Below are 25,851 nucleotides of genomic sequence, written 5' to 3' on the forward strand. Positions count from 1 at the left end.
ACTCAGATGATCAAACCTTCCCAAGCTTAGCAGGTAATTATACTAAGGTTTTTTGTCTTCTAGACATTCATTTGTTTGTAGAAGGGAAAAGGAGGAATTTTTGCCATGTATCTGTCTTAATTGCTATAGGTCCTTTTAGCTATTTGTCAGAAAGTAAATATTATTAATCCCTGTAATGGGTTGTGTTATCAGTGCACTGAAACATTACTAAGTGTCTTTGCAGTGTTCCATCATCCCATAGCTGCACTAGGTATAAATTCTGCTACTTTACCTTCGTTCTTGCTTCCTTTCTTCCATCTTACTGTCCAACCTCTTCTAACAGTGTAACACTCTGGTTTTACAGTCAATACACTTGGTCTCTGAATGCCTTCATAGGCCCCAGTGCTGGGCTATATACCCCAAATCCATAAATCCAATCCAATCTAAATATTAGTTATTAAATTCCTATGAATTAAGATTTTAATTAGACCCTCATGGGTTTTCAGTATTAAATTATCTCAATCAGGATTCACAAGTTATTGCGTTAGACTAATTAACTTAGGGTTATTACTGTTAGTATGTGTTTATTGAAGAAGTGTCTCAGATAATTGAAGGTCAGTTTTGTATCTCTTTCCTTTACTATTCCACATCCATCAGAAAGTGGTATTTAGCCATATGAGCATCAGGGGAGGTTCATAAGAATAAATGTTATTCTAACAAGATCTATTGTTTCTATACATGTCTTATGTTCTTATCACGCCCCCTACCTCCCCACTAACTAGTGAGGTCAAGAGGCTGTTAAACATGATGAACATGTTCTGACTTTGAGACTGAAAGAGTAACGCAGTGAAGGTGAGCCGAAGTGCTTTTATTGCCATGCAAGGTCATGTATAGTTAATACTCCACCAGGGGGCCAAGACTATTACAGTGAAAGAAGATTGGAAATATTTAGACATTTATGGTAAATGGAACATTTAACCAGATTTGAGAAGGCAGTCGTGAACCTTGGGCTAGTGTGGAAATTAATTTTATCATTAAAATTCTGTTATTTCGTAAGTGGAAGAATAAGCAGTTGGATAAATTGAGGAATGTTGTATAGTCTTTTATTAAATATAGGGTCATTTTATTAGATTCCATACAATAGAGTACTTTCATCATGAAGTTATTATATATTTTTGTAAGAGTCTTTCATAGGTTTTGTATATTTTAGGACAAGGTTTTTGCTGTAGTTCAAATTTATTGGTCCTTAAATTATCATAAATTGTTTTTCAATTATTTACAGAGGCCCTTGGAGAACGTTTAGAAGCAGAAGGCAATCCTGATTGCTTACCATCAGCAGTGATATGCTATGTAATGGCTGGAAGTTTGGACAAGTTTGCGGCATGTTGGTTAAAACTCCGACCTAGCACAAACCCAGCAGATTTGCAGGTAACCATTTTATATTTTTATGAATCATACATATCAGCCACATAGCTATTACAGATGCTTAAGGTGCGTGCTTCTCGACATTAGAGTAACAAACAAAATTTTAATATATTTCTCTCGCTGTCAGCTAATGAAACAAGAAAAGAAATCTAAAATATTGGTAATTGTTTTAATTCTTAAACATTGTGAAATACTCTTTGTAGCCTGCACATTTTGCACTTATGAACCTTGCATATGGCTCTCTGGGTATGAGGATTTAGTCACTAATAGCAACTTCTTATTGTATCATTTAACAAAAACTAATGTAGAATAAAGAAGACATACCTGGGTAATCACATTAATCAAGTTCCTACCATATATGAAAGTCAATAACGTTAACACCATGCAGTGGGAAAGAAGCTCAAAATTTTCTTGCAAACAACTTGGATAAAATTATTTGGGAGATCGATGTACATGTGGACCACTGAGCCAAGTTTCTACCCAACAATTTGGGTGCAGAACATGCGCTGGTTGCCTTCCCAAGGATGAGTGATGTGTGGCTAAGAGAGAAAATCTGTATTGTAATTTTAAGATTCCAGCTTGGAAAGGGAAAGGTCATGTATTTTAAGCTGCACTACAACACTCCATAATTCTTTGTCTTTTCCTCTGGAGTACCAACAATAGTTATATTTAAATAAGAAAACAAACTTAATTTTAATGGAAAAACCCTACAATTATGCGATTAAAGCAAACTAGTAAACAAACTCTTTATGATGAACTTGAAATTGAATTAGGAAGCAATATTACTGAAATTAGCCTATGCACTTCAAAATCTATACATGCTTTCAAAATAAAAGCTATAATTTTTCTAGACGTAAGAGTGAACTGAAAAAAAGCTCTCGGCTCGGTTTTTAGTCAATACCTAGTGTCATAGGGAATTGACTGTGATCAAAATTCACCGCTTCAACAGAAAGAAGAATGAGAAATCAAGATGGCGGTGGCTTGAGTATGGCATTGTTTACACAATAGATATTCCTTCATTGCATCCAAACTAGTGGGGAAAAAAGTTTGCACTCATTGTTATCAGAATTTATTTGTACATACACATAATGCAATATAGAAATTTTACTTGTTCTACACGTATTACAAACCATTGGCCTTTAATAGGAGTATGATCAGCCAGTAAACTTTATACAACTTGAACAATAGTTGCCCATCTGATGGGAAGTAGGTCCCACCAACCCAACAGTTGGAGCAAACCTCACTTTGACTTCAGTCGCAGCTCTGTACACATTTACTTTGCTGTGGCCTTAATCGGGCCAATTAATCTCTTTTCTTTTTACTTTCAAGTGTGTTTGTGATTTATTATTGTATTTTGGATGGCTACAAGTAGACGTGGCTTTGCATAGGTAAAGCGAGCAGTTGATGTGGCCGGTATATGAGCAAGCTGGTGTAAATTCCCATCAATTCTGTTCTTTTTCCTGGGGGCATGTCTGTTCATAGACATCCTATTGTGAAGAGTGTAGTGTGTGGCATTTCCAAAGTACAAGTCTCAGAGGGACTCGTTGGCATCTGACTTGGTAGTGGCGAAGCTGATTCGGAAGAAATTCTATGGCTTCTACTTCCCTTCGAGAAATAAGCCTGCGGTGTCTCCTAAATGCTCCTTTGGGTCTGGGTATTCCATAGGAATTTGTAAGAATGGAGAATCTGCCTTGCCATCCTGGAGTGCTTTGAAGGAGTTAGGATTACTGTATTGTCTTCCCCAGTAAGGACAATAACCCCTGCCTTTCTCTCAAGTGCTCCTGTTGCTGTGTTGCCTATTGATGACCCTCTCAAGGACTTCTAGGTAAATTATGGCTTTCCCCTGTCATCTCGTCTGTTCCTGCACCTTCTTCATCTCCTGCCAATACTCTTGACATGATGCCTGCTGCCCCCAAGAAGGTGAGGTCAGCAAAGCACACAGGATTGGTACGAGTAGTGCAGTACCACACTCTGAACCTGGGAAAGGCTTTTGGTACAAGTGCGGTAGATCGTGCTTCTGCTACCAGCGCTCAGTTTAATGAGATAACAAAGTACTAGCACTGTTGGTCAGGACTTTAGTACCTGCCCTTGTCTGTCTCCTGCCTCTGAAGTTTCTCAAAAAGCTTTGATCACACCATCTCAAACATAGAAACCTGTGAAAGATGGATAGGAAACTTTGGATCGCTCTTCTCTTTCAGCCGGACATCAAGAGGCACCTTCTTGCAGACTTGAGGAGCAAATAGATCATGGTTCTCCAAGTTGCCCACCCTCTCCATGAGATCATTAGCCACACGTACAATTGCCATGTGCACGCTCGACATAAGCAAAACCCAGCTTAGCAGGTTTTTTAACTGGTCTCCACACGCTAAGAGTCCTTAAACTATGTCACCACACTTGAGGTTTCCAGGCTTTCTGTTACCTCACAAGTTGCCCTTCTGATCTCCTCTTGCGCATTCTCCATGATGTTCCATCACGGAATGATCGTACAAATTGCGAACGATCATCCAGTGCTTCTCGGACTTCTTTCTGCATTGGAGAAGCTCATACCCCATGGTTACCTCCAGCAGTGATCGCTACATTGGGGTCTTAAGAATCACTGGTCAGTTGCTACTGATCTTCCCCAACTGTTGGTTCTGTGAGAACCAGAGGCGAAAAATTATCTGGAATGGTGGCTGAGGGGCAGGAAACTTGCCTCAGGTCTGTGGTCCGGAGAAGAAAAATGTATATCATCCTATGGCAGATGCAATCTTTGATCCTAGCTCTGCAACTTAATAATGGAGTTTGATAGTGCACTCTATACTGTTGATGAGTGAAAACACTACTGGAATAGCCTGCATCAAGAAGCAGATCTCCTCTTCAACTTGGCCAAGGAGGCACATGCTTGGGCATTTAAAAACTCAGAGCTGTCAGCGAGGTTCATTCCAAGCAAGGGAAATGTAGTAGTATACATACTCAGTCGCCAGGTGCAAGCGGTTAGAAAAGGGTGGTTGCTCCTTCCTTGCGTAGGTTTTCGCCACCTGGCAGAGCAAGGAGCTTCCAGTGTTTTGCTCACTAATCACAGACCCATTGGCAGCAATAAAACACACCTTCCAACATCACTTGAACACTATGGTTGCTAAATCATTTCCACCCTTCTTCCTGATAAAATAGATCATCACATGTGTGTTGACAACTGCCAATATCTGAATGCCCCTGCAGGCTCCCATGTGACCTCACGCCGAATGGTTTACAGATTTTCTTATGCTACACGTCGAGATACTGAGAGAATTAACGTACCCTATGGCCCAATCTTCATCATTAGCCCTTTCTGAATAGTTACCATAGTTTTGTGGCTTTTCACGGAGGGCGATAATCTAGCATCTCCTTTTAGTAAAAGGCATTTTGTGAGTCACTGCACAGGAGATGTCTGGATATTTTTGGAGGTCCTCAGCAGCTGTTTACCAGGGGAAATTGGCCTTCTTCTGCAATTGTAGGCTCTTTGTAATTGATTGCCGATTTCCTAATGTTCTTCTGAGAGAAACTCCTGTCATTCTCTGCAGTGAAAGGCTATTGCTCAGCCTTCAGCCATGTCTTTGGACTAAAGGCCCTAGACCTCTCCTCCTCATGGTAGTTTTCCATGCTCTTGAGAAGCTTCGAGCTGTCTTGCCTGCTTAGAGAACTCGGGCTCTTGAAGTGGGACGTCATGAGAGTTCTCAGCTCCCTCAAGCGTCCGCCATATAAACCCCTGAGGAGAGATTCAGATTTAGATCTGACATTTAAGGCTGTCTTCTTGCTTTCCTTAGTTTCAACAAAGAGGGTAAGTGAATATAGGGCATCTTGCAGGCCAAGAGTCATTTCAAGGGATGGAAGATCTCCCCGCAGTCCACAACTCCCGGTTCAAGTCCTTCTCCATCTCTCTCCAGGTCGTGACCAGTGATCGGGATGACTTACTTTTATGTCCTGTTAGGGGCTACTACAGTACTTTAAAAGAACTGTGTACCTCAGACCAGAGCATCAAAAGCTACTCCTCAGCACTGAAAGGGTTAAGAATTCAATAACCAAGAATCCAGAGTGTGGGCTCATGAAATCAGCAATGTTGGTTCTATCCGAACCTTCAAGAAGAATTTATCTGTGGAGCAAGTGCTGAAGGCTAGACTTTAGAAATACCAAGCAAGCTCCACTACCCACTACCTTTGGACTATACCCAAAGGTCTCTGGATACTTTAAACCCAAAGGTCTTTGGATAATTTTACCCTGGGACCTGTGGTCTTTGCTCAACAGATTATGTAGCAAACCTTGCTCCCTCACAGGACAAGAAACTCCTCCAAGATAGCAGTCAAGATATAAGTTTAGGAATGAAAGATAAGTATGACTAGACAGTTTTCCTTTATTTCATCCCTTTTGGTGCAACAGTTTTGCCACTGTTGTTGGACCGAGCTGCAGATGTAGATAAGCTTCGCTGCCTATTAAATTTCCATTACAAGTGTATTGCATTGAAGTATCTCCTCCATTTCACCCTGTGATAGGGATGTAAGAATACTACCACCGTACATCCTTTATGTTGTAGAAAGTGACTAAAAAGACAGGACTTGCTGCTTTGCTGTCTTGCTTTTTAACAAAAGGATAGGCCCACTACCAATAATTGTGGAAACTGTTGCCTTGCAGTTGGGCTGTTTAGTCAAAGATTAGGCCCACCGCCAATAACTGTGGCTGACGACTTCAAGGGCACGTGATCATGAATACACTGTGCCAAATTGTTGACCATGCCTGATGCTATTAGGGCGCATCAGGCAACCAACCCCTTAATGTAGGGATAACGGTAGGAAAGAAGAAGCAGAAGTATCTCCTTCATCCTTACTAGGATTGATGGAATGTATGAACACTCATTTATCAGACTAAATATCTGAAAGGTTTCCTGGTAGGAACCTAGCCTAATACCTGTAACAACTTAGGTTCAGGTAGTTAGGAAGTAGACAGGAGTCGTGATTTTTGCTCTTAGAGGACCAAATTACATTAACATTTCCCTGGTTAGTTAATCAGCCAGTTTTGTTATAGGGGGACTTCTGCTCTCCTAAGGATAAGTCTCCTATTAAAGGTTGGTTGTCTGATTTACATATAGGAATAAATCACAAATTTTAAAGTGATTTCTATTTTTCCTAACTATACAAACCTGAAGATCTTTAAATTGCACTGACCATTTCAACCACCCCACAGGTCTTATGTTAAAGGTCAAAGTGAACTTTGCTGTACCCGGTACCTGTTGGGTTGGCAGTGTCTACTGACAGCCAACCATTGATAGCCGTTAAAAGTTTGACGACCTTTTCCGACTTCGCTGAAGTTATACCCCTATTAAAGGTGTCAAGTTTGTAAAGTTAAGAAAAATACAAATTGCTTAGATTTGTTATTTTAAATTTTTATCACAGCTAAGTTTTATCAGCTAAGTATTAAAATTATTTTATTTTAAATATTTTTTTTTTTGCCTAAGGGAGTGTAACAGGAGTGTGAAACCTGTTATCATGTATGATATTGATGTGTTCCATAAATAATGAAGTTGAAAGTTCAACCATTTGTTCCTATTTTTAGATTGCATTCAAATATATTTTTTGTCAATATGAATAAGATACATATAATGTATGAAGCACTGTACCATTACCTAATCATTCAAACCAAAATGGGTCTGCCTATCTCCTTCTTAGCTTGAGATATGAATTAATGAACAGATGAGTGTATGTTGTTTTTCATAACTTTTTATAAATTTTATTGCTTTTTATTCTTATACAAGATTACCTAGGAAAACCTTTACAGTCAACAAAGTAGCTCAGACTTGAAATTATAGGGTCTGTTGCATCTGCCACTACAATGCTTCATTTGAGGTAGTCAAATGTGCTACTTTTTATATTTTACCGTATAATAAAAAAAATATTGCTTAAAAAATTTCTTTATACTGTATTATAAGTTTTTCATTTTTATTTCAAGGACCTAGTAGAAGTGATCATGGTTCTCCAGCGGTCTCTGTCAGCAGCTGGTCGAACTGCCAATTTGAGCGAGGGTAATACTGTAAGCTCATTATTGTGTCAATATGCATCCCTGCTTGCTGCCCAGGGCACTCTCAACACAGCAGTCTCTTATTTGAACACTGCGACACAGGTGGGTTGATTTGAATTAATATGTCAAAGTTTGGCAGGAAAACTTACGTATTCCTGAAATATTCAAGGTGGAATTAATCAGAATTGATGTATGTCTATCTACAAGAGACCTTAAACTCTACTTTCCTTACATAATTCCAATCCACTTTTTGTGTAAAGTTCAACATTATTTCTCCTAATTTCTAAGGTGTTCATATTGTTGTGGACTTTATTCCTTTTCATAATACTGAACTGTGCAAAGTTTTAAGAAAATAGACATTTCACCTGGAAACCTTTATCTCAAACTTGATAGCCATGAATAATTTTATTCTTTTGAAATTACAAGTCTTTTTTTCTTAATACAGTTTTATATGTTCACTTCTTTGTCTCTAGGGTGAAATGGTTGAGCTTCGTGACCGCCTTTACAGAGCTCTTGGGTATGCTACAGGTAATACACATCAGCAGCATGCACGTAAACCTAGTTCTTCATCATTGGGTGCTAGACGATCATCAACTCCTTATCAGCAACAGCAGGTAAGGATCGAGGAGTTTTATAGAAAAAAATTTAGTTTTTCTTTTTATTCGGGAAAATTAAGTGAAAGTTTTGATTGATGTACACCTTATGGTAGCTCTTGCATTTTCTTAGTTTTTAAGATAGATATTGGTGGTGTCACTACTTGTAAAACATTAAAATAGGAAAAAAAATATAAGAAGAATCCTTCAACTTTAGGATGCTAATTGAAGTAGGTTATTTATATTTTAAGATTTCAAAGATTTAACTTCAAAGTGTTTCTGGATTATGCTACATTGTAAAATAGCGAAGTACTTATGAAATTTTTGAGTGGCAAATGCATTACAAATAAAACTATTGAAATACAGTATGTTTGCGTATGTTCAGCATTGTGCTTACTTTTCTTCTTTGTAACTTGAAGCGTGAAGGTTGGGGTGCCACCAGTCCCATGTATGCTGGTCCACCTCTGGCACCCCAGTATGAGCCATACCACCCCCCACCAATGCAGGTATACTGTATTTGATTTGCTAGATCTTTATTAGAGGTTCATTTTGCTTTATATTTCTTGGTTACACTTGTTTTTATCCTGTTTATACTAATTATATTGAAAGCTTTGATTATTTTCTGTTGTAGTTCTTGTTTATATTGGCCTTCTAACCTAGAGTTGGTTTGTTTGAACATATGAATAAAAGGTTATGATGATTCAATAAAGGAGTATTAAAATTGTTTTGTCAACTACTAATAGAAATCGTCTATTAGTCAACCTAGGGTTTTCCCTGTAGTTTTCCATTCTGTTTCAGGAAACTCTTGTGGGCAGTGCAAAACAAAAGTGCATATCAGTTTACTTTTTATTTTGTTTAAAAAAAAAGATTTGCATTTTTTATTTTGCCCTAGATACTCTGTGAATTTGATAAATGCTGATTTTTTATGTTCATATTGTTTCTCCATAAGCTTGGTTTATTGAAATTTACCCCTAGAATTTTAAAATTTCTCATTTTATTTCCTTTCACTCCAGTAAAGTAATGAGATATACTAGTGGTTAATGGTAAGAAGCAAAATGACCTGAGTCTCTTTGTTGTTGTAGTTTCAAATCTTAAAAAAGCCTTGAAGGTTTAGGTTCAAGATATTAGGAGTACACCTACATCTTTGTATTTTTGTTGAATTCTATCTTTGGAAAGAGTTTAGCAGCAGCTTAATGGCATACTATGTTGGTGGTTTCTGAACATTATCATGAAGAATCCTCGGAGTCAATATGAACTTCAAGGGAGGTTCAAAGTAGCAAATGGAATTTTAATTTATAAAATTTTATATTCGCCTGATGTGTATATACATGCCCACCCTCCTCCCCATTCACTTGTGATGTCAGTAAGATAGAGAATAGTTTGTCTTTGAAACTGAAATAGCAAAGAGCCCATGGCACATTGCTTCTTACCATTAACTGCTAGTGTGTCCCCTTACTTAACTAGGTGTATGTATCTATTAAAAGGAATGAAAAATACTTTTTTATATATAAATTTGAGGGTTTTGGCAATAAAGAGAGCCTCTGGAGGAGCTGCAATATGTATATTGGAATATTCTTAGAAATAGTTTGAGTTTATTGGCCCTTTTAGCTCACTTTCTTGGTGTGTCAATTCATGAAATGTTTATTTTTTTTTTTATGTCAACAACAAGAAATATATTTGACCCACTCTGTAGGTATTGTACAATTTGTATATCAATATTACTAATATACAGTATATGAGGTGTCAGTGACAAAATGCTTGTTCTTTTAAAAAAGTATTAAACCTCAAAGACTATATATTGATGAATTAAGTAGTTGGCAAGTAATTCGGCAGAAGAAAGCTGTGGTATATACTGAAACTGGACTTTCCTAGATTATGAAAAATATTTTATGCATCATGATGTGTCACCCCATATAAAAGTACCATATAGTACTGCATTAAACCACTAGGGGTTTGCATAAACGTGCAATTGTGTCCCAAGTTGTCCCTATCGTAGCATTTCTACCTTTCTTGGCCTAGTTTAGACAGTATTGGAGATACAATACAGGCGTCTCTTTGGAACCCTCAGCTATACTTTCAGCCTTTTAAATTTATTTCTTAATCATGGCTGTTCCCCACCATATAACAGAAATGCAGTACTCATATCCCTAACCATGACACCACTGTTTACTCAGTTGACTTGCTGCCCCTTAGCATGCCTGAAAAAGTAGGAATTTTGTTAAAGAAGATTAGTCAAATCTGAAAGATTTGCTATGCTTTTGGAAATTTTCCTTTGTTAATTCACTGCCATTTTGAGTTCTACCAAGCTTTACAAAAAATCTTGCGCATTATTTAAAAATCCCAGCTGCCCCCTAAAAAATTAGTATACATACTGGTTTTCCAGCCAATAGGTACCATACCCTTTATTCTTGATCATGTGTGAGGTAAAAAAGTTGTGCAGGTACCAACGAAAGCTTGGTGAAATTTATTAAACACATGCATGGCATGAGAAGTTTCCCTATGCATGAGGGAAAAAGAACTTTAATTTCTGCCGGCAAATTAAGTTTCATGTGTTCATCTTTATGAAAACCCTTTATGTGAGCCCTGTTGTACCCTATACATGAGGCTATTGTCTTGTTATACTTATTTGGCTATTAATGCATAGTAAATATGTAATTCAAACTACTTTGCAGGTTAAGTTACCAAAGGGGTTAAGGTTTTGTCACATCTGATATAAAGATGATATACTGTATATCATATACTTTTGTTAAAAGTTTTGATACTTTATTGTGGTTTTTTAATAATTAGAACTGCTACAATCCTTGTTTAGGAGTTAATTATCACTCTAAATTACAGTAGTTTACCAAGACCACCCAGTTCCATTTCTAAATGCTTATGTGGCATGCGGGAAGATACTTGTTTTATAGAAAAGGAAAAATCTGAATGAGGTTAAGTTAAGAGAGTTGGACAACTAGTTTGGAAGAAACCAAATGAAATGGATAAAATGTGACAGAGCAATGCACCTTTAGTACCATCTACATTATGTCATGCAGGGCTCACTAGAAGTCGGGATCTGTGCAGACATTCATATCCATAGTCGAAGAGTGATGCTTACTGAGAAAAATTAATCTATTGAGTCGTCAACATCAATTCAGATTGATGCGGACTTTTATAGTAAACGTAAGGCATCAGCCTAAATTACACCGCCTGACTTTTACTGTTATCTTATATGCTTAGTTTGCTTCATTCTAAGGTATATATATGATATGCTCTTTTGGCATCTGCTCCTCTATTGTCTTGTTTAATTGTTTTCATTAACTATTCTGTAAACTTTATTCTATTTATTTCTTGTTGATCCTTCCGTCTGTTCATATGGTCATCAGTTTATCATTTGATAAAAAGTCCAGGCTGTTGTATGATCTTGACTGCAAAATGCATGAAAATATGTAAGCAATTACTAGCACTAGTAGAATAATTTTTTAGCTATTAATGATGTATGTAGTACTGTAGTATTGCATTACATTTTTAAAAGTGTTCTACAAATCAAGGAATTCATTTCATGTTGAGTATGCATGTTTTTTCGGTCTGTTGAATGTTTAATTCTTGAAATTGAACATTTCGGGTTCTAGCAATTCAAGTAGTTAAGTTGAAAATTAAGCATTTATTTGTACATTTTTATACCAAATAAAGTGAGTTAAATGAAGTAAAGAGGGTTGATAAACTCAAAATATTTCTAATATGATATACTAAAGTTGCATGACTGAAGCTGGCATGTGTGAAACACAATTATGTCTTATGTTAGTTAAGTAGCCTATTCTGTTGTACTGTACTGTATTTAGTTTATAGCACAATTTTTGTTGATGGTAGCTAATATTCTGTATTCTATATTAACATATTACAGCAAGAAATATTTCTATACAAATAGTTGAAGATGATAAGGGATGTACATATATAAAACAAGTAGGCCACAAGGAATGAAGTATAAATCCAGCTTAGTAATCTTATCTCAGCATAATAATTTCCCTTTGAAAAACAAAAATATTTTATAACAATTTAAATCAAGGAAAACTATCAAGTTACTGTATTTAAAGTTTGCAATGTTTATACTTGCTTTGAGATGGTACATTTTCTTAGGTTAGATGTTATTAGGAAATTTTATTTATTACCCCTGGATTAGATTGATTATGATTTTTTTGTGAAAAAAATAATAGGGAAAATGGTTATTTAAAGAATTAAAGCCAAAACCGGGAAAAAACACCAAGAGCACAAACAAAACGACTAAGCGAGCAAGTCCAAAACAGAAGGATGTCCTAGAGGGCGCTCGTGTTAGGTGTCGGTGGCGTGGTCCAAGTGTGTTTTCTTTGATGAAGGAATTATTTAAATGGAAGACAGCCTGTGAATAGTGGTTTTCACACGCCCCTGATGTATACACGACACCCACAAGGTGCTCGCGCGAGGGTAGTAACCTCTGCATTCCATGCTTTTATCTTTCTCTGGTATATTTGGAAGATTTATATCAGAAAAGTGTATAGAAGGACCCTTTTCACCGGCCGTCACAGGTCTCTCCCCAGAAATAGATTTTTCCTTCGTCAAAATCCCTTATTTCAAATATTTCTTAACTCAAATCAGGAAATTTCTGATAGTATGATTTAGTTCTGTAGTCTTCAAAATTATGTCATTAGAAATGTAGGAAGAGGTAAATTTTTCTTGTACGTGATATTACAGCAAAAAGAAAAAAATTATAGCGTTAAGAGCTAACAAAATGCTTCTTGGAGAGTTAGGAGTGATTGTGTCAAATACTGGAATTAGCAGGTTCTAGGACTTAGTTTATGGAACATGACTCCTTTGAGTTTTTTCAAAGACAATTTTTAAAGAAAATTTTGATTATGTGTTCTATTTTGTCATATATTACAATTGACATGCTCAAAAACTTTTATAATTTCTTTGTTCAAAAAACTCTTACAATTTAAATGTTCAAAAATTACAATTCATGTGCTCAAAACACACACACACTACACACACACACACTCTCTCTCTCTCTCTCTCTCTCTCTCTCTCTCTCTCATATGATTACACTGTTTAGGTTCTATAAAAAGTAGCAGAAAGTATCAGCCTTTGGGTGCAATTCCTATGAAATTACAATAAGTTTTCTTGCTTAATATTTTCCACACTTATCCTAAAACTTAGTCGTATGGCAGTTGAGTTAGCACTCGTAGCTATGGGACTCGTATAAACGTTGTATGTTGAAGTTGAGATACTTCCATGTTTCATATATTCTCTTAAGTTCCTATGCAGTATACAGTATAGTATATCTATGTGCATAAGTGACTTTATGTGTGTTTGAGAATTGTCAAATTTTTTAATATTTTAACCTTGTTATTTTAAGATATGATAATCATAAAGAAATTGATTGTGCCAGTAAGTCGTGTTATTTTAATTTATTTATTTTGATAAGTTTTGAGTAATTTTTTAACTTCATTACTTTGCAATTCCTTGTTAGATATGAGTTACTTTATTAAGTTTATATTAACATTTGTCTCATTATTGCACATATCCTTGTTTGATAGAAACCTGAGCTTTTCTAACTCAGTCCTGTGTGTTGTGTACCTTGCACACCAAGAAGTTTCCAGTACACAAGTTATTTTGTACAGCAAGGAGAGACATGCATGTTTGCAACAGCATCCGTATGGTCTTTTCAACTTGCATTGTTTTTGGTAGTTTATAGTTTGTCTTATTTAGTTCCCTTCATTATTTTTAAAACGTGTTTTTTTTTGTGGCAGTTTGTTAAGGTACAAGAACCGTCACAAGAAGTAAACTCGTTAGTGGTGAGTGATCACGAAAGTGTTAGCATACAGTTCTTGCAACTACTGTACAGTATATGCTTTGCAGTGTATTAACATGATTTGTAGCTTATATTATTTTTCTGTTATTTAGGGTGACCTTTCATCAGATATAATTGTATACATTGACCTAATTTTAATAAATAGTTATAGTAAGGAGATTTGTCATAAGTAATTAGATTGAAAGTACGCTAGTATTTTTGGTTCTCGTTTTGAAAGTGGAATGAAAGTAAATTATAGTACAGTACAGTATAAGTAATTTTTTTAATAACTGTATATTTTTGTAGATATTTTTACCTTATATTTTATGTATAAGTAGTATTTTATTGCTGTTGTCTTTAACTCTGCTGACTGATTATTAAATTTTTTTGATATTGTAAATTGAAGGCACTAAAAATTTTTTTGAAAGCTCTTCTTGCATGATACCTAAAACTGCGGGATTATAAGCATTATTAAAGTTTGCTTTGACACAAAGAGGAATTTAGTGTAATGTTCTGCAGTGCTATGTTGCTTCTAAGTACACACAAGTTTGTTAAACAAAAGTGAATACTGTATGATGAATTTTTTGGAAACTATTGCTAAGACTAGAAGAGTTATAGAAGTGACAAACTTTGTCAGAAAAAAAAAGACAGATAAGGAATATAATTAATTGCATGAGATTGATGAAAATTAGTTTTATGATGGTTGGCAGAAAGTGTGATAAGGTTTAATTTTTTGTATGACATTATTGTAGAATTCTTTTGTTGTTGATATTGAAAATAGTTTAACCAGACAGTGTTTTTGTTGTGGGCATTGGTTATTTATCACTATTAAGTTATGTAGACACCTAAATTAGTAAGTGAAATATGGGTGTAGAACTCGCTGATTTTACCTTAGTTACAGTTACAGTACAGTATGGAGAAATTTTGGGTAAGGATGTTTGTTGGAATCTATGGTGTAGAAGTATAAAACTGCTGTATAGCAGGTCTTTCAAAATATGAAAGTCTTTCACTTAATTAAAATGAGTAAACAGAGAGGATTTGGATAGTGATTGCATGATAAAATTGATTGTTTCATTGATTGCTATCACAGAAATTGTTTTTCTTCAAAACGTAGATAAGTATATGATAACTGATACTGAAAAATGTAAAAGAAAAAAAATTGAATGATAACTACAGTAAACACTGACAAGAAAAAAAGGATACGGCACTATGTAAAATATATGATAGGAGAATGGAGGCCTTAATAAAATTACATGTTGTCTTGGGAATGAAATATTTCTTCAGTTAGATTTATAACCTCTACAAGAACTTTAGATAGACTAATACACTATTCACATTCTAGCTCTGAAAAAAAAGATAATCCTTGAATAGTAAAAGCATGAAATGTTTGAGAGTTGTGGCCACTTATGGTGATAGGTAGGATTATGAAATAGATTTTTTTTTTTTTTTTTCAATGTTACTACATATGAGGAAGAGGGGTAACTCTGACCAAAAGTAGCTAGAAGAATGATGGCCACTTATCTTAAATTATTACAGCTGTATTTGTCATCATTGATAGATTGATTAGTCTTGATACTACTGTGTTTAATTTTAAAGTAAATTTTGACCAATTCCTTATTGCTGAAACAAAGCTATGTTTTTGGGGCAAAGAATTCTTGTGCAGGTGCAGTGTTGTCTTTTTTTCACAACAGTAAAGAAGAGTTGATTTAAAGTAATACACTTGAAGAATTAGCAATTCGTGTATTTTATTGAACAAAGGGTTTGCTTATTGATATTGGAGTTTCACATTGCTCAAAAATATTAGACTATTAGAAAGTTTCATGCCATGTGTTTTAGTTTATTTTAAGAACACTTGTACTCTGTGAAGTATGATCTGTATCAGTATGGAATGTATGATTTTGGAAGAGAATGCTCATAAGCAAAGTCTGGAGACAGTGTAAGAGGTTGTTGGGGCTGTTGGTGGAGAGAAGGGAAGGGTTGCATGGTAGTGTGTAGAGTGCATCATAAATTGCACTCACACCATGACCAGCAGTTATCCATTGAAGGCATAATAGATACAGTATGTGCTTGTAGATGAAATACAGCATATAATATTATTACAGTATTTCAATCACCAGTTTGTATTCAGTTTGTAGAATTTAGTAGAACAGTTTAATTTGGTTACCTTGGATGTGTTCTACAACCTGAAAATAATATTTCTGCTGTGCAGCAGTTAGTAATATAAGTAGTTTAATATATAAAGACAAGTGTACAACTGTAGTAGTAATTACCTAGTTTTATTGATAATGTTTTCATGTGCTAGATAATTTTTCCTTTTTTTTCTAATACAGTATAGGAATTAGTAATATAAGTAGATTAATATGTACTTATAGAAATAAGTTTACAACTGTAGCAATAATTACATAATTTTAAGGATACTGTTTTCATATACTAGATAATTTTTTTCCCTTTTTCTGATTTGGGAATTTTATTTTATACAGGAATTTGATTTAAATTTAAGACAGCTTAGAATGCTAAAAGTAAATAGAGTTTGCTACCCTGAATTATTTTTATTTTGTATGTTTTGGCATGTTTTGTGACTATTTAACCTAAAAACAAGTAATCATTTAGATCACATAAGTGTATATACTGTACTGCACATGTAACACATTGTATTAAGATATTGATATACATTCATAAGCTATTCTTTTAACAGCCATCTCAGTACACTCCATCTGTGCAAGATATGCAGCGATCTATGTATGGAGGACCAGCAACGGCACCTCCACCACAACCTGCGCCAGCATTCTTTAATCCTACAGCTGCACCACCTGTTCCTCAGGTATGTTGTTAGGAGATACGGAATTTTTTTTTTTTTAATTTCAGTAAAGTTTTAAAGATCTGACTTTTAAGTTACTACAATGTTTTAAGGATCCGGATAAATGTGTCTGAACTTCTGATATAGACACAGCTCTTTGTAAAGTTTTATGGAAGGGTAGCTTGATATTTACCAGCCAATGACTTATTAATAAGGAAATATTATTCTAGCTTTATCTCTCAATAAAGTTTATTATGATAACATTATTATTAAAGAACTGTAAAACAATACATTATACTTTGAAATTGAATTATGGGACCAATAGTTTAAGGCCTTGGCTCCTCAATTTTTGTTGTTGAAGGGGCTGTTTTTAAAAGTTTTTCTGCTAACTGTTTATTTACTGCTAGTGAGTTTTTACCTCAAATATACTTTTTAAGGATATAATAGTAATACTTGATTTTTTTTTTTTTATAACGGCAGTAACAAGTGTTACCGTAGTTCATGTTTGCCTCCCTAAATTTATTAATGTTGAACTCTACTATATATCTAACATTTAGTTTCTGTACTTAATGGACTTCTTGGTCTCAGCTGCGTCACATGTCGAAAATTTCATAAATCCATTTCATTTCTGAATATTTGTCTTTATCTTTACAAATTCAAAACCTTTGAAATTTAACATTTTGTTTAGAATTTGTAAAAAATTTTATTTGATGAATCTTTCCTTTAGGTTACATTGCTTATATATCAGCAAAGTACAAGCTTTCAAAATTTAGCAAACAAACTATATTTTATACCCACTGCTTGGACTCACCAGCCTCAAACCACCATCCCAGGGAACTGATTCTCAAGGGATTCCTCACACCATCTATGTTGAGTACAGCGTCTCAATAAGTTTTCAACTATTGCTCTTTTTATTCTTTTTTATTGTTAAAATGCTACCTTTACAGTTTTAAATTACTTTGGTACCAGGATTACTTGGATATGTTTTGGCCCCTACCTGGAATTTTGTGTTGTTTTCACCATAATAGATTTTTTTCGCTTCACTAACCTCTCTTTGTTTATGATCCATAGCTACTTAGAATATAAATATTCAAAATTTAGCGTTACTGTTCTGTTACTGTTTTCTTCTCTTGTTTAATAATTAGATCAAAGAATTACTTGTAGTAGATTAATATTTTAGTTCAGCAGGTTGGATAGTTGCATTTATTTAAAGCTCTGGTCTATAGTGACCTGTTTATTGCTGTGTGATTCAATTTTTTTTCTCTCAAATTCCACTGGTTGCATCATGTTAGGTACAATATACAGTAGAGTTTATTTTCAACTTAAATTGCATAACATGTCGGGTGATATTAGTTATGACTGTGTTTTGTGTTTTTGCCAAAGGAAAATATTACATGCTAGAAATATTTTTGTTAAGGCTGAGTAAAGACCAAATATTGAATAAGTAACTTCTAGTTCAGGGGAAAATACAGATAAGACTATGCTAGTGGATTACAGGGATTCCTATGTTAATGCCACTCAGGCAATGTCTGTCCTCTTTTGAGTTTGTACTTGTGTGCATCATAATCATTCTTATTACTAAATTTCCTTTGTCGTTGTAATAAGGGGCTAGTGTCCCTTCGAGCAAAGGCAGTGATTGTAGCCTAACCTACCATGTAATGAACCCTAGCCTAACTCTTCAAGTTTTACCAAGCAGTTCAAGTGTACTAGTTGGTAAGGGTTCTGGTGGTACACATTACTGCATGGTCTCTGTAGTCTTTTCTGAGCCTTGCTCTCTCAAATTACTTAATGTACGTCTATTGGGAAACCCTTGATTTTCTGTGATCCTGTCAGTTCTATATGAATACATGCTAGGATAAAAAACAGGCTGGTAGTTGCTGTAGGAGCCTATTATCCTTCTGGCCACTGAAGTAAGCCTTCATGAGTAACCACTCATGTTTTAAAAGTTCTGAATATCTTTTAAAAAGTTTCAGCTAAAGCTGAAAAGTGGTTGCACCATGTTTTAGATGGCTGTGGGATTCCAGGTAGTATAGACTCAGCCACTTTTACATCTAGAATTTTCCCTTTACATCTAGAAATTTCCATAGTAATGTTAACTTGGGTGTGAGCACCCCAACTGCAGTCGTAAAGGTTACCATTAGTAGTGAAGAAAAGGCTGATATGGGTGTGGAGGAAATTGACATGGATAACGTATCACCATATAAATCGATATAAAATCTCATTGCCGAAGCATTTCTGAAAAGGTTAATTCAGGCAGGGAGGCTCTGATAATGCCTATTCTACGATGTCGTCTAATACTGAGACTCCCTCTGAGAGTATTTACTCTCCAAAAGTTTTCTGATATTTTCACCATGAATAAATGAATGTTTGGGGGTGGATGGCAAATGTACTAATATTTCTTCCTTTCTCTTCAAGACGGTATCTCCTACAGAAGCAGTCATTGATTTATAAAACCAATCAGTTATCCGACCTTATTTCCCAATCCCTTATTAATGTCAACTAAAGGAAGTTGTTGAATACAAGTTTTAAATTTTTTGGTGGATGAGATGATGTTTACATGCTATTAAATACAGTACGGATGATAATGAAAATACTTTACTCTTTTGCAGATTCTGTTGTAGGGTTTATTTCAATTCTTATCGAAGAAAAGTTTAATGACCACTAGGATTTTTAACTTTTTACAGTATTAGATTACTAAACCTGTTTAGATAGAACAATTTCAGATGGTTCTCTAGAGTCTGGGCTACTCTGGAGATTTACACTGTTTTTATAAATTTTGTTGTCAAACCACTGTTTTTATGGTTGAAACACACTGATTACGTCTCATCTATTAAGTCTCACAATGGATGAAAATCAAATTGATTGTATTGTACCACAGGTGGCCTACAGAACGTAAAATGTTTTAAATTCTACCTCGTGAATTCCTGCTATTTCCTTTATCATCCTTTGACTCCTCCTTCTCGAGACTATTCTACTTCAATTCCATGGGAGTCCTTTCAGAACAGTGATAGTCCTAAAGGATTTCAGTCTCTCACAAGGCCCAGCAGAATTGCCTACGTGCTATGTCAATCATTTAAAAGAACTCATTGATTGTCCTTTCCAAGAAATCCCAATAGGGGAAGTGATTGCCTCTGCTTAAATGTTAAGTATTTTTTTCCTTCTTTCTTGGGAAAACACTTGCATACTTTCTGGTTGTCTCTTCTCTTCTCAGGTAATTTAAAGGAGGGAGAGTACCATGGTTGGGGGTTGGAAATGTTTCTTTGTTCTATTCAGAGATCTTCAAGTTGGCACATCCGCTTCATAGCTTGGTTTTGGGAAAATAGGTTTTTCCACCATTACAGCCCATGTCTCCAAAATGTTTGAATTATGTGAATTTACAGGTTCCAAGCATGATGGCACCACCAACATTTGCACCTCCTCCAGGAGGTGTGCCTCAGATGGCCGCTCCTCCAATGCCGATGCAACCCATGGCAGCACCACCTGCTTCCGGGCCACCGCCTGCAGGACCTCTTAACTTGAGTGGAGGTTAGTGAAATATAACTAGATTTTTTCTTGGTAATTGATTTGAATGTTTTTTCTTAGTATACACAGTACTGTGTTACTGTAATTTCATTAACAGAAAAAAATTAACACTTTGACTCTTGTGTTTTTTGTAGATTTGATTGAATCTCGCATTTTTTGTGGTTCTATGGTGCATATTACTGTATCAAGGTTTTTTTTTGGGTGACATGTTTTAATAGCAAGTGAGAATTTTTTTAAATGTAATGATGTTGAATTTTTGCATAGCTTAGTAATCATAAGAAAAAGTGGGATTTCAATGCAAATATACCTTTAGAATTGTTGAGAAAATAGCTGGTGCTGGTAGAAGGTATTATAGCAGCACAGCACCAAGAAAGACATGAAATTTTACATATCGGCATGATGAGTATGGGAGTAAAGGGTAAGCGTAATATATACACAGGATTTATATTTAGGGTTCCAATATCTCTCACGCACACATTCTCTCTCTCTCTCTCTCTCTCTCTCTTTCTCTCTCTCTCTCTCTCTCTCTCTCTCTCCTCTCTCTCTCTCTCTCATATACAGTATGGAGAAATAAGTGGGTGGATAGTAAACAGGCAGGCGCCATTCAATTTCCACAAATGCGGATAGAGCATAAAAGCAAGAATGTCGTGTAAACTGTTGAATGAAGCCAGGAAGCTATCATTAAGAGTTGGAGGTATTATTAATTAGTGAATTTCAACCTTGTATTAGCAATACATAAAAGGCCAGCAGATGTAAAGATATCATGGTACATTATAAAGAGTACTATTCAGAAAAATTAAAGATTCCACTAACCTTACACAATGCACTACAGTAGTTAGACAAATCTGGTTGCCATCCAGAGGAAGGGCAAGACCAACAAAATTAATGCCATCTTGCTGACACCTTGGCTAGCAGAAAGGCTAGAATGGCTAATTCTAGCCAAAGTTTCTACTTTTTAGAACAGAAGCATTCAAGACACTCAAAGATATCAATTAATAGATCACCATTATTCTGTGTACATTGAGTATTGTAGCAACTAAACTAAATCCAACAAATTGAAACTTGAATCAAAATAGGTCAGAATCACTTACTCTGGAGACTATTCTCATTAGATACCCTTAACATGGAACAGGCTATGACCTGATGTTCAGATTGTACCACTTCTAACCAATTTCCAGAGTAGTTAATATGTTAATTATAAAGTGTCTTTTACATACTTTGACCTGACATGAACGTAAGTTTAAATATTATGAAAACCTCAGTGTATTTTAAAACCAATTTTGTAGCAGATGACAGACAGATTTTGTTAATTTAATTGTTTAACAAAGTCAGAGGGTCTATTCAAATAATCTTTTTTTTATTTCTGCATTTGCATGTATATTTCCATGTACAGTACATAATCTATTTTGTGTTTAGACTTTCATAGGTCATCTGCTTGCTCTTCAATTTTTTTTGTTAACTTTTCTCAATCTTGCCTAAGTGTATTTCTTAGTTGCAGTTTCTCGAGTTATATGAAAGGCGTATAAATTTTTATAGAAATTACATCCATACCCACATAGTAAATGAGATGCTGATTAAACAGCCAAAAGTATGTAGACTACAGTACTCTATGACTGTATCAAGCGTCCATTGTTACAAATGACTTCTTAGTAATGTGGCTGAATCACAGATTCCAGTGTTGATAATCTCATGCAGTTACTAACTTATTAGCAATAGTTTAAGACTGATTTGGTTAATAGTAGGATTATAGCATTTTTTTATCTTAAAATTAGTGTTGCGTTGAATTAATATTGGCTTATCTTGAATTCAGGCATAACTTTTAACCCGTGAGTTTTTGATGAATCTAACGTGACATCTCTAATACCATTTGGTAAAATATTTTAAGAATCTTAATCTTTCTTAGTTTATCAAATTCTCAAGTTTATCTGATTAAGCAACATACAGTATAATTTGTTTATAAAAGAATGATAAAAATACTAGTAACATAGAGGTTGTGTAATATAACGTGGTGCTTTTTTACCGTTTCTACATTATTTGAGCACGTAACACTTAGAAAAATCTTATTCGATCTCAAGTATTTTGGAATACACAAGTATTTAAGAACTATATATGAATTACATGTAGGTATATAGAAATAGATTATAATTTATAGTAAGGTGCAACTTAACTTATTCTTCTTTTAAATTGCATTGCTATTTGAGATCTGGAAAATATTTTATTGACACTTCCTTTTATCATATATTTTTAGTTTGTTTCATCCTTCTAACACTCACGAGTATATTTGTGTCAGGGACAGTAAGTCACATATTCAGCATTTTGATGTCTATGAGTAGCAATAAAAGAAATACATGAAAGGTTCTTGCTGTTTAGTTAGTGGTAAGAAGCAGAATTCTATTCACTCCTGCTCATTTTCACCACATCGTTGTGGGAGCCTGGTTGATGACGGTACCTCTGGCTACAAAATGGCCAGTTAATGTAAGTTTTAATAATTCCAAACATACACAGTTTTTAATTTTTGTGTATACCACATCTTTGCACAAGTTTGAAATTTTCAAAAGAATTTCTAGCACTGAGTTCTCTTGTGGATTTTTAAAATTTTTATTTCATCTGTACAATATTGTATTTGTATTTTTCTCATCCAGATATAACATATGAAAAAGAGAATGAAAGTAAGTGGATAAGAATTTAATTTTAACCCCTCATGTCTAGTATGTTGATTAAACTTTGAGTATTTTATTTTGTTTGAAAATTTTTATGCATTTTTTTTTGTTAGCTTATGGTATGATGTATAGAGTGGGGTTTGGTTACACGTATTTTGGTTCGTTAGTTACCGTAACTGTTATACATGCTACCACATTTATTTTGCTATTTATTTTGTTCTGCTATTTCCATAGGTTACTTTTAGTGTGTATTTGTTCTGCTATTTCCATTGGTTACCTTTAGTGTGTATTTGTTCTTGCTTACATTAATACTTAAACAGCTTTTTAATTAATTTTATCATAGTTTTGAAATATTACCTTACACGTTTGGTATTGAGATACTGTATGTACTCTATATACTGTAATACTGACAATTAACTTTGTGCTTTAATAAACTGCATTGTGTGAGGAGGCTGCATAGAAAATTTATTAACAATGGTATTAATAACAAAATTGTTAGCGTATTGTTTGCACTAACTTCTAATATACTTTATGAACTAACTACTAAAAAAAAAGAAAAAAAAAAGTGTGCTTGCAATAAAGATTTGTATATTACCAAAAACTAATTCTTTTGTTAAGGCATTTTTTGGCTTGGTCCCTCTATTAGATCTTAAACAAGGTTTTTCTTGTAACCACAGCAGACGAAACTTTTCATTTCATCCTGATGGACACACGCACACACACTCTCTCTCTCTCTCTCTCTCTCTCTCTCTCTCTCTCTCTCTCTCTCTCTCTCTCTCTCTCGTTGAGTAAAATGTGACCTGTTGTGAGTATAGGCCCTTAGCAAGTACACCCCCATTCCTTATTGAAGACATTTCTATGGTAGAAATTGGTAATAAATAGGTTGGCATCATCCTGCACGTTCTCTAATGGTGGCCAAAATCTCAGGGTAACTCATGAATACATTAGTAGAAAGGACCCTGATGTGGTGAATAGACTATCTTGCAAGTGAAGATTCTTCTGTAATGTATCTGAGTACACATATAGAATAATCTGTTGAAGCCAGAAGGATAAGGTGTTCTTAGAGAAGTACTTTTTGTTTTGCGGAAATGAAAAGTCCTGCTTCGTGTTTCATCAGCTGTCACGCTCTCTTGAGATGGTGTCAAAAAGCTTTAACCATCTAAGGGAGACAATCTTTTACATTATATACTCCATATCAAGACAAGGATATCAAATGAATAAATAAGATGATTCTGGTCATTGCATGAACTATGGAGCAAAGATGTATTGGTCTCTGGAATGGACAGCCCAATTAAAGACCAATTTCCGATGTGGCGATGTTGCTTAACAAATATGCCATCAACTCACTTCGATGAAGCTACTTATCTCTGATGTAAATGGATATTTAGATTCAGATTCAAGATGACTTGACGTTGCCTGGTGACATGACGGTCTTTTACCTCCTCAGTAATTGTCTCCTTTATGGATTCAATATCCTTGAATCTGTTATTGGCTGTAACACGGGTAATTTTCTGATGTTCAGGATTGCCATTTTATTTTCTGCAAGTACTATTTACTGGCACTCCGTTGGGAAGTAGCATGTATGTGGGAATATAAAATGAGGATTTAAAATTTGATTGCTTTTATTACTGTGTTCAGTATCTTCCAATCCTCCCATGAGTCAAGAGTTTGAGCCCATCTCAATCCCACAATTTTCTCAAGTATCCACAACCTTACCAGCCATGTAAGCTCGGAATAAGGGATTCTTAGAAGGGATATGGGTCTACTGAGTTATCAGCTATTGCCTAGCCCCTCGGCTTGGTGTTGGCCGAGAGGGATTGGGGCATTGATCTTTATGCAAAACTTGTAATGACCTGTACCTTACCTCTGCCGCTCATGAACAGCTTTTAAGCCTTTTAAGTATATATTATCGATATAATGGTATCATGAACATCATCATGATATATAGGTTTTTACGAGTGATGACTGCTCTTCATTCATTTGTTTATTACCATAAAATTCCAAAAGGTGTGAAAAAGTTGAGATTCAGATCAAGTCATGTGTAGAAAATTTTGTGATATCACTGCAGTGTATTAACTTTATTTGTGCTGTATTATAATTTTTAACATAATACAATTAACTTGAAGTATTCACCTTCAAGATGACACCTTAGCCACCATTTCTAAGATGGTTTTTTTTTAACTGAGAATAATGAAAGAAAAATACATTGCAGTATTTCTATGAGCAAGAGGAGACTGTTTTTACCACAGTTAATTTTTGAACCACAGAACCTTGAAGAGAGTTAATTGACTGGTCAGCGTAAGGGTTCTACTGTACTCTATCTCTGATGATTGTGCTCATTCCACTCGACTTATATTTAAAGAACCTTTATAGCATATCTTTGCTCACCTTCTACTTCATCCCCAAAACATCTTGAACTACTTTCTAGTGTGTCGAGTCATGAGAACTACAAATGATTTTCAAATTATGCTCCCTGTCCCAAGTCATGACAAACTGGGAGGGTTGAGTCCCAAAGTAAGGGCATAGCCAACTATAAGCAAAGCTGCAGTTTTCCAAGATAAAGTTTCATATAAGCAGTTTTATGGTGAAGGCTTAAATTTTGATGATTCAGTGTGTATTACAGCTGTTATAATTGTTGTATAAAATGGATTTTGAGTGAAGCGAAAAATCTATTTTTGGGTGAGATGGCCATGACGTCCTGATGGAAGGTTCCTTTAGTAGCTTCCCAAGGGTATATATGACTACAGTGAACATGTGCAGGCTTAGACCTGCAGCACCACCAAAGCCCATCTTATGGTCTTTGGACAAGGTCCTACATTATGCCTCACCTGTGAACAATGAAGATTGTTCCCTCAAGGATCTAACCCAAAAGGTTATTTTTCTGTTCGCTATAGCCTCCGGGACTAGAGTTAGTGAAATAGTGGCCCTATCTGGAGATGAGGGCCACATTCAGTTCACAAAAGTGGGAGACCTGAATACAGGTAGTTTATAGGAGATAATGTTGATTGTACAGTTCTAGTATTTTAATAGAGCTTACAGTGGTTATAATAA

The 25,851-nt window shown here is 35.1% G+C and overlaps 1 protein-coding gene across 10 annotated transcripts in view; it reads left to right on the forward strand.

The window, feature by feature from the left end:
• The window catches only part of LOC137660261 (protein transport protein Sec31A-like), a 129,140-nt gene that overhangs the window by 37,509 nt on the left and 65,780 nt on the right, over positions 1–25,851 (forward strand). For 7 of the 10 annotated variants that reach the window (XM_068395020.1, XM_068395011.1, XM_068395016.1 and 4 more), the window contains 8 exons: positions 1–33; positions 1,262–1,407; positions 7,360–7,530; positions 7,902–8,042; positions 8,441–8,527; positions 13,781–13,825; positions 16,517–16,642; positions 19,999–20,143. The exon at positions 1–33 is cut by the window's left edge and continues 139 nt beyond it. In XM_068395020.1, coding sequence (XP_068251121.1) covers positions 1–33; positions 1,262–1,407; positions 7,360–7,530; positions 7,902–8,042; positions 8,441–8,527; positions 13,781–13,825; positions 16,517–16,642; positions 19,999–20,143 — 894 coding nt within the window. The remainder of the gene's footprint in view (positions 34–1,261; positions 1,408–7,359; positions 7,531–7,901; positions 8,043–8,440; positions 8,528–13,780; positions 13,826–16,516; positions 16,643–19,998; positions 20,144–25,851) is intronic. The other 3 variants (XM_068395014.1, XM_068395017.1, XM_068395018.1) reach the window with 3 other exon arrangements.

Source organism: Palaemon carinicauda, chromosome 20, assembly GCF_036898095.1.
Source record: "Palaemon carinicauda isolate YSFRI2023 chromosome 20, ASM3689809v2, whole genome shotgun sequence".
Classification (NCBI taxonomy): Eukaryota; Metazoa; Arthropoda; class Malacostraca; order Decapoda; family Palaemonidae; genus Palaemon; species Palaemon carinicauda.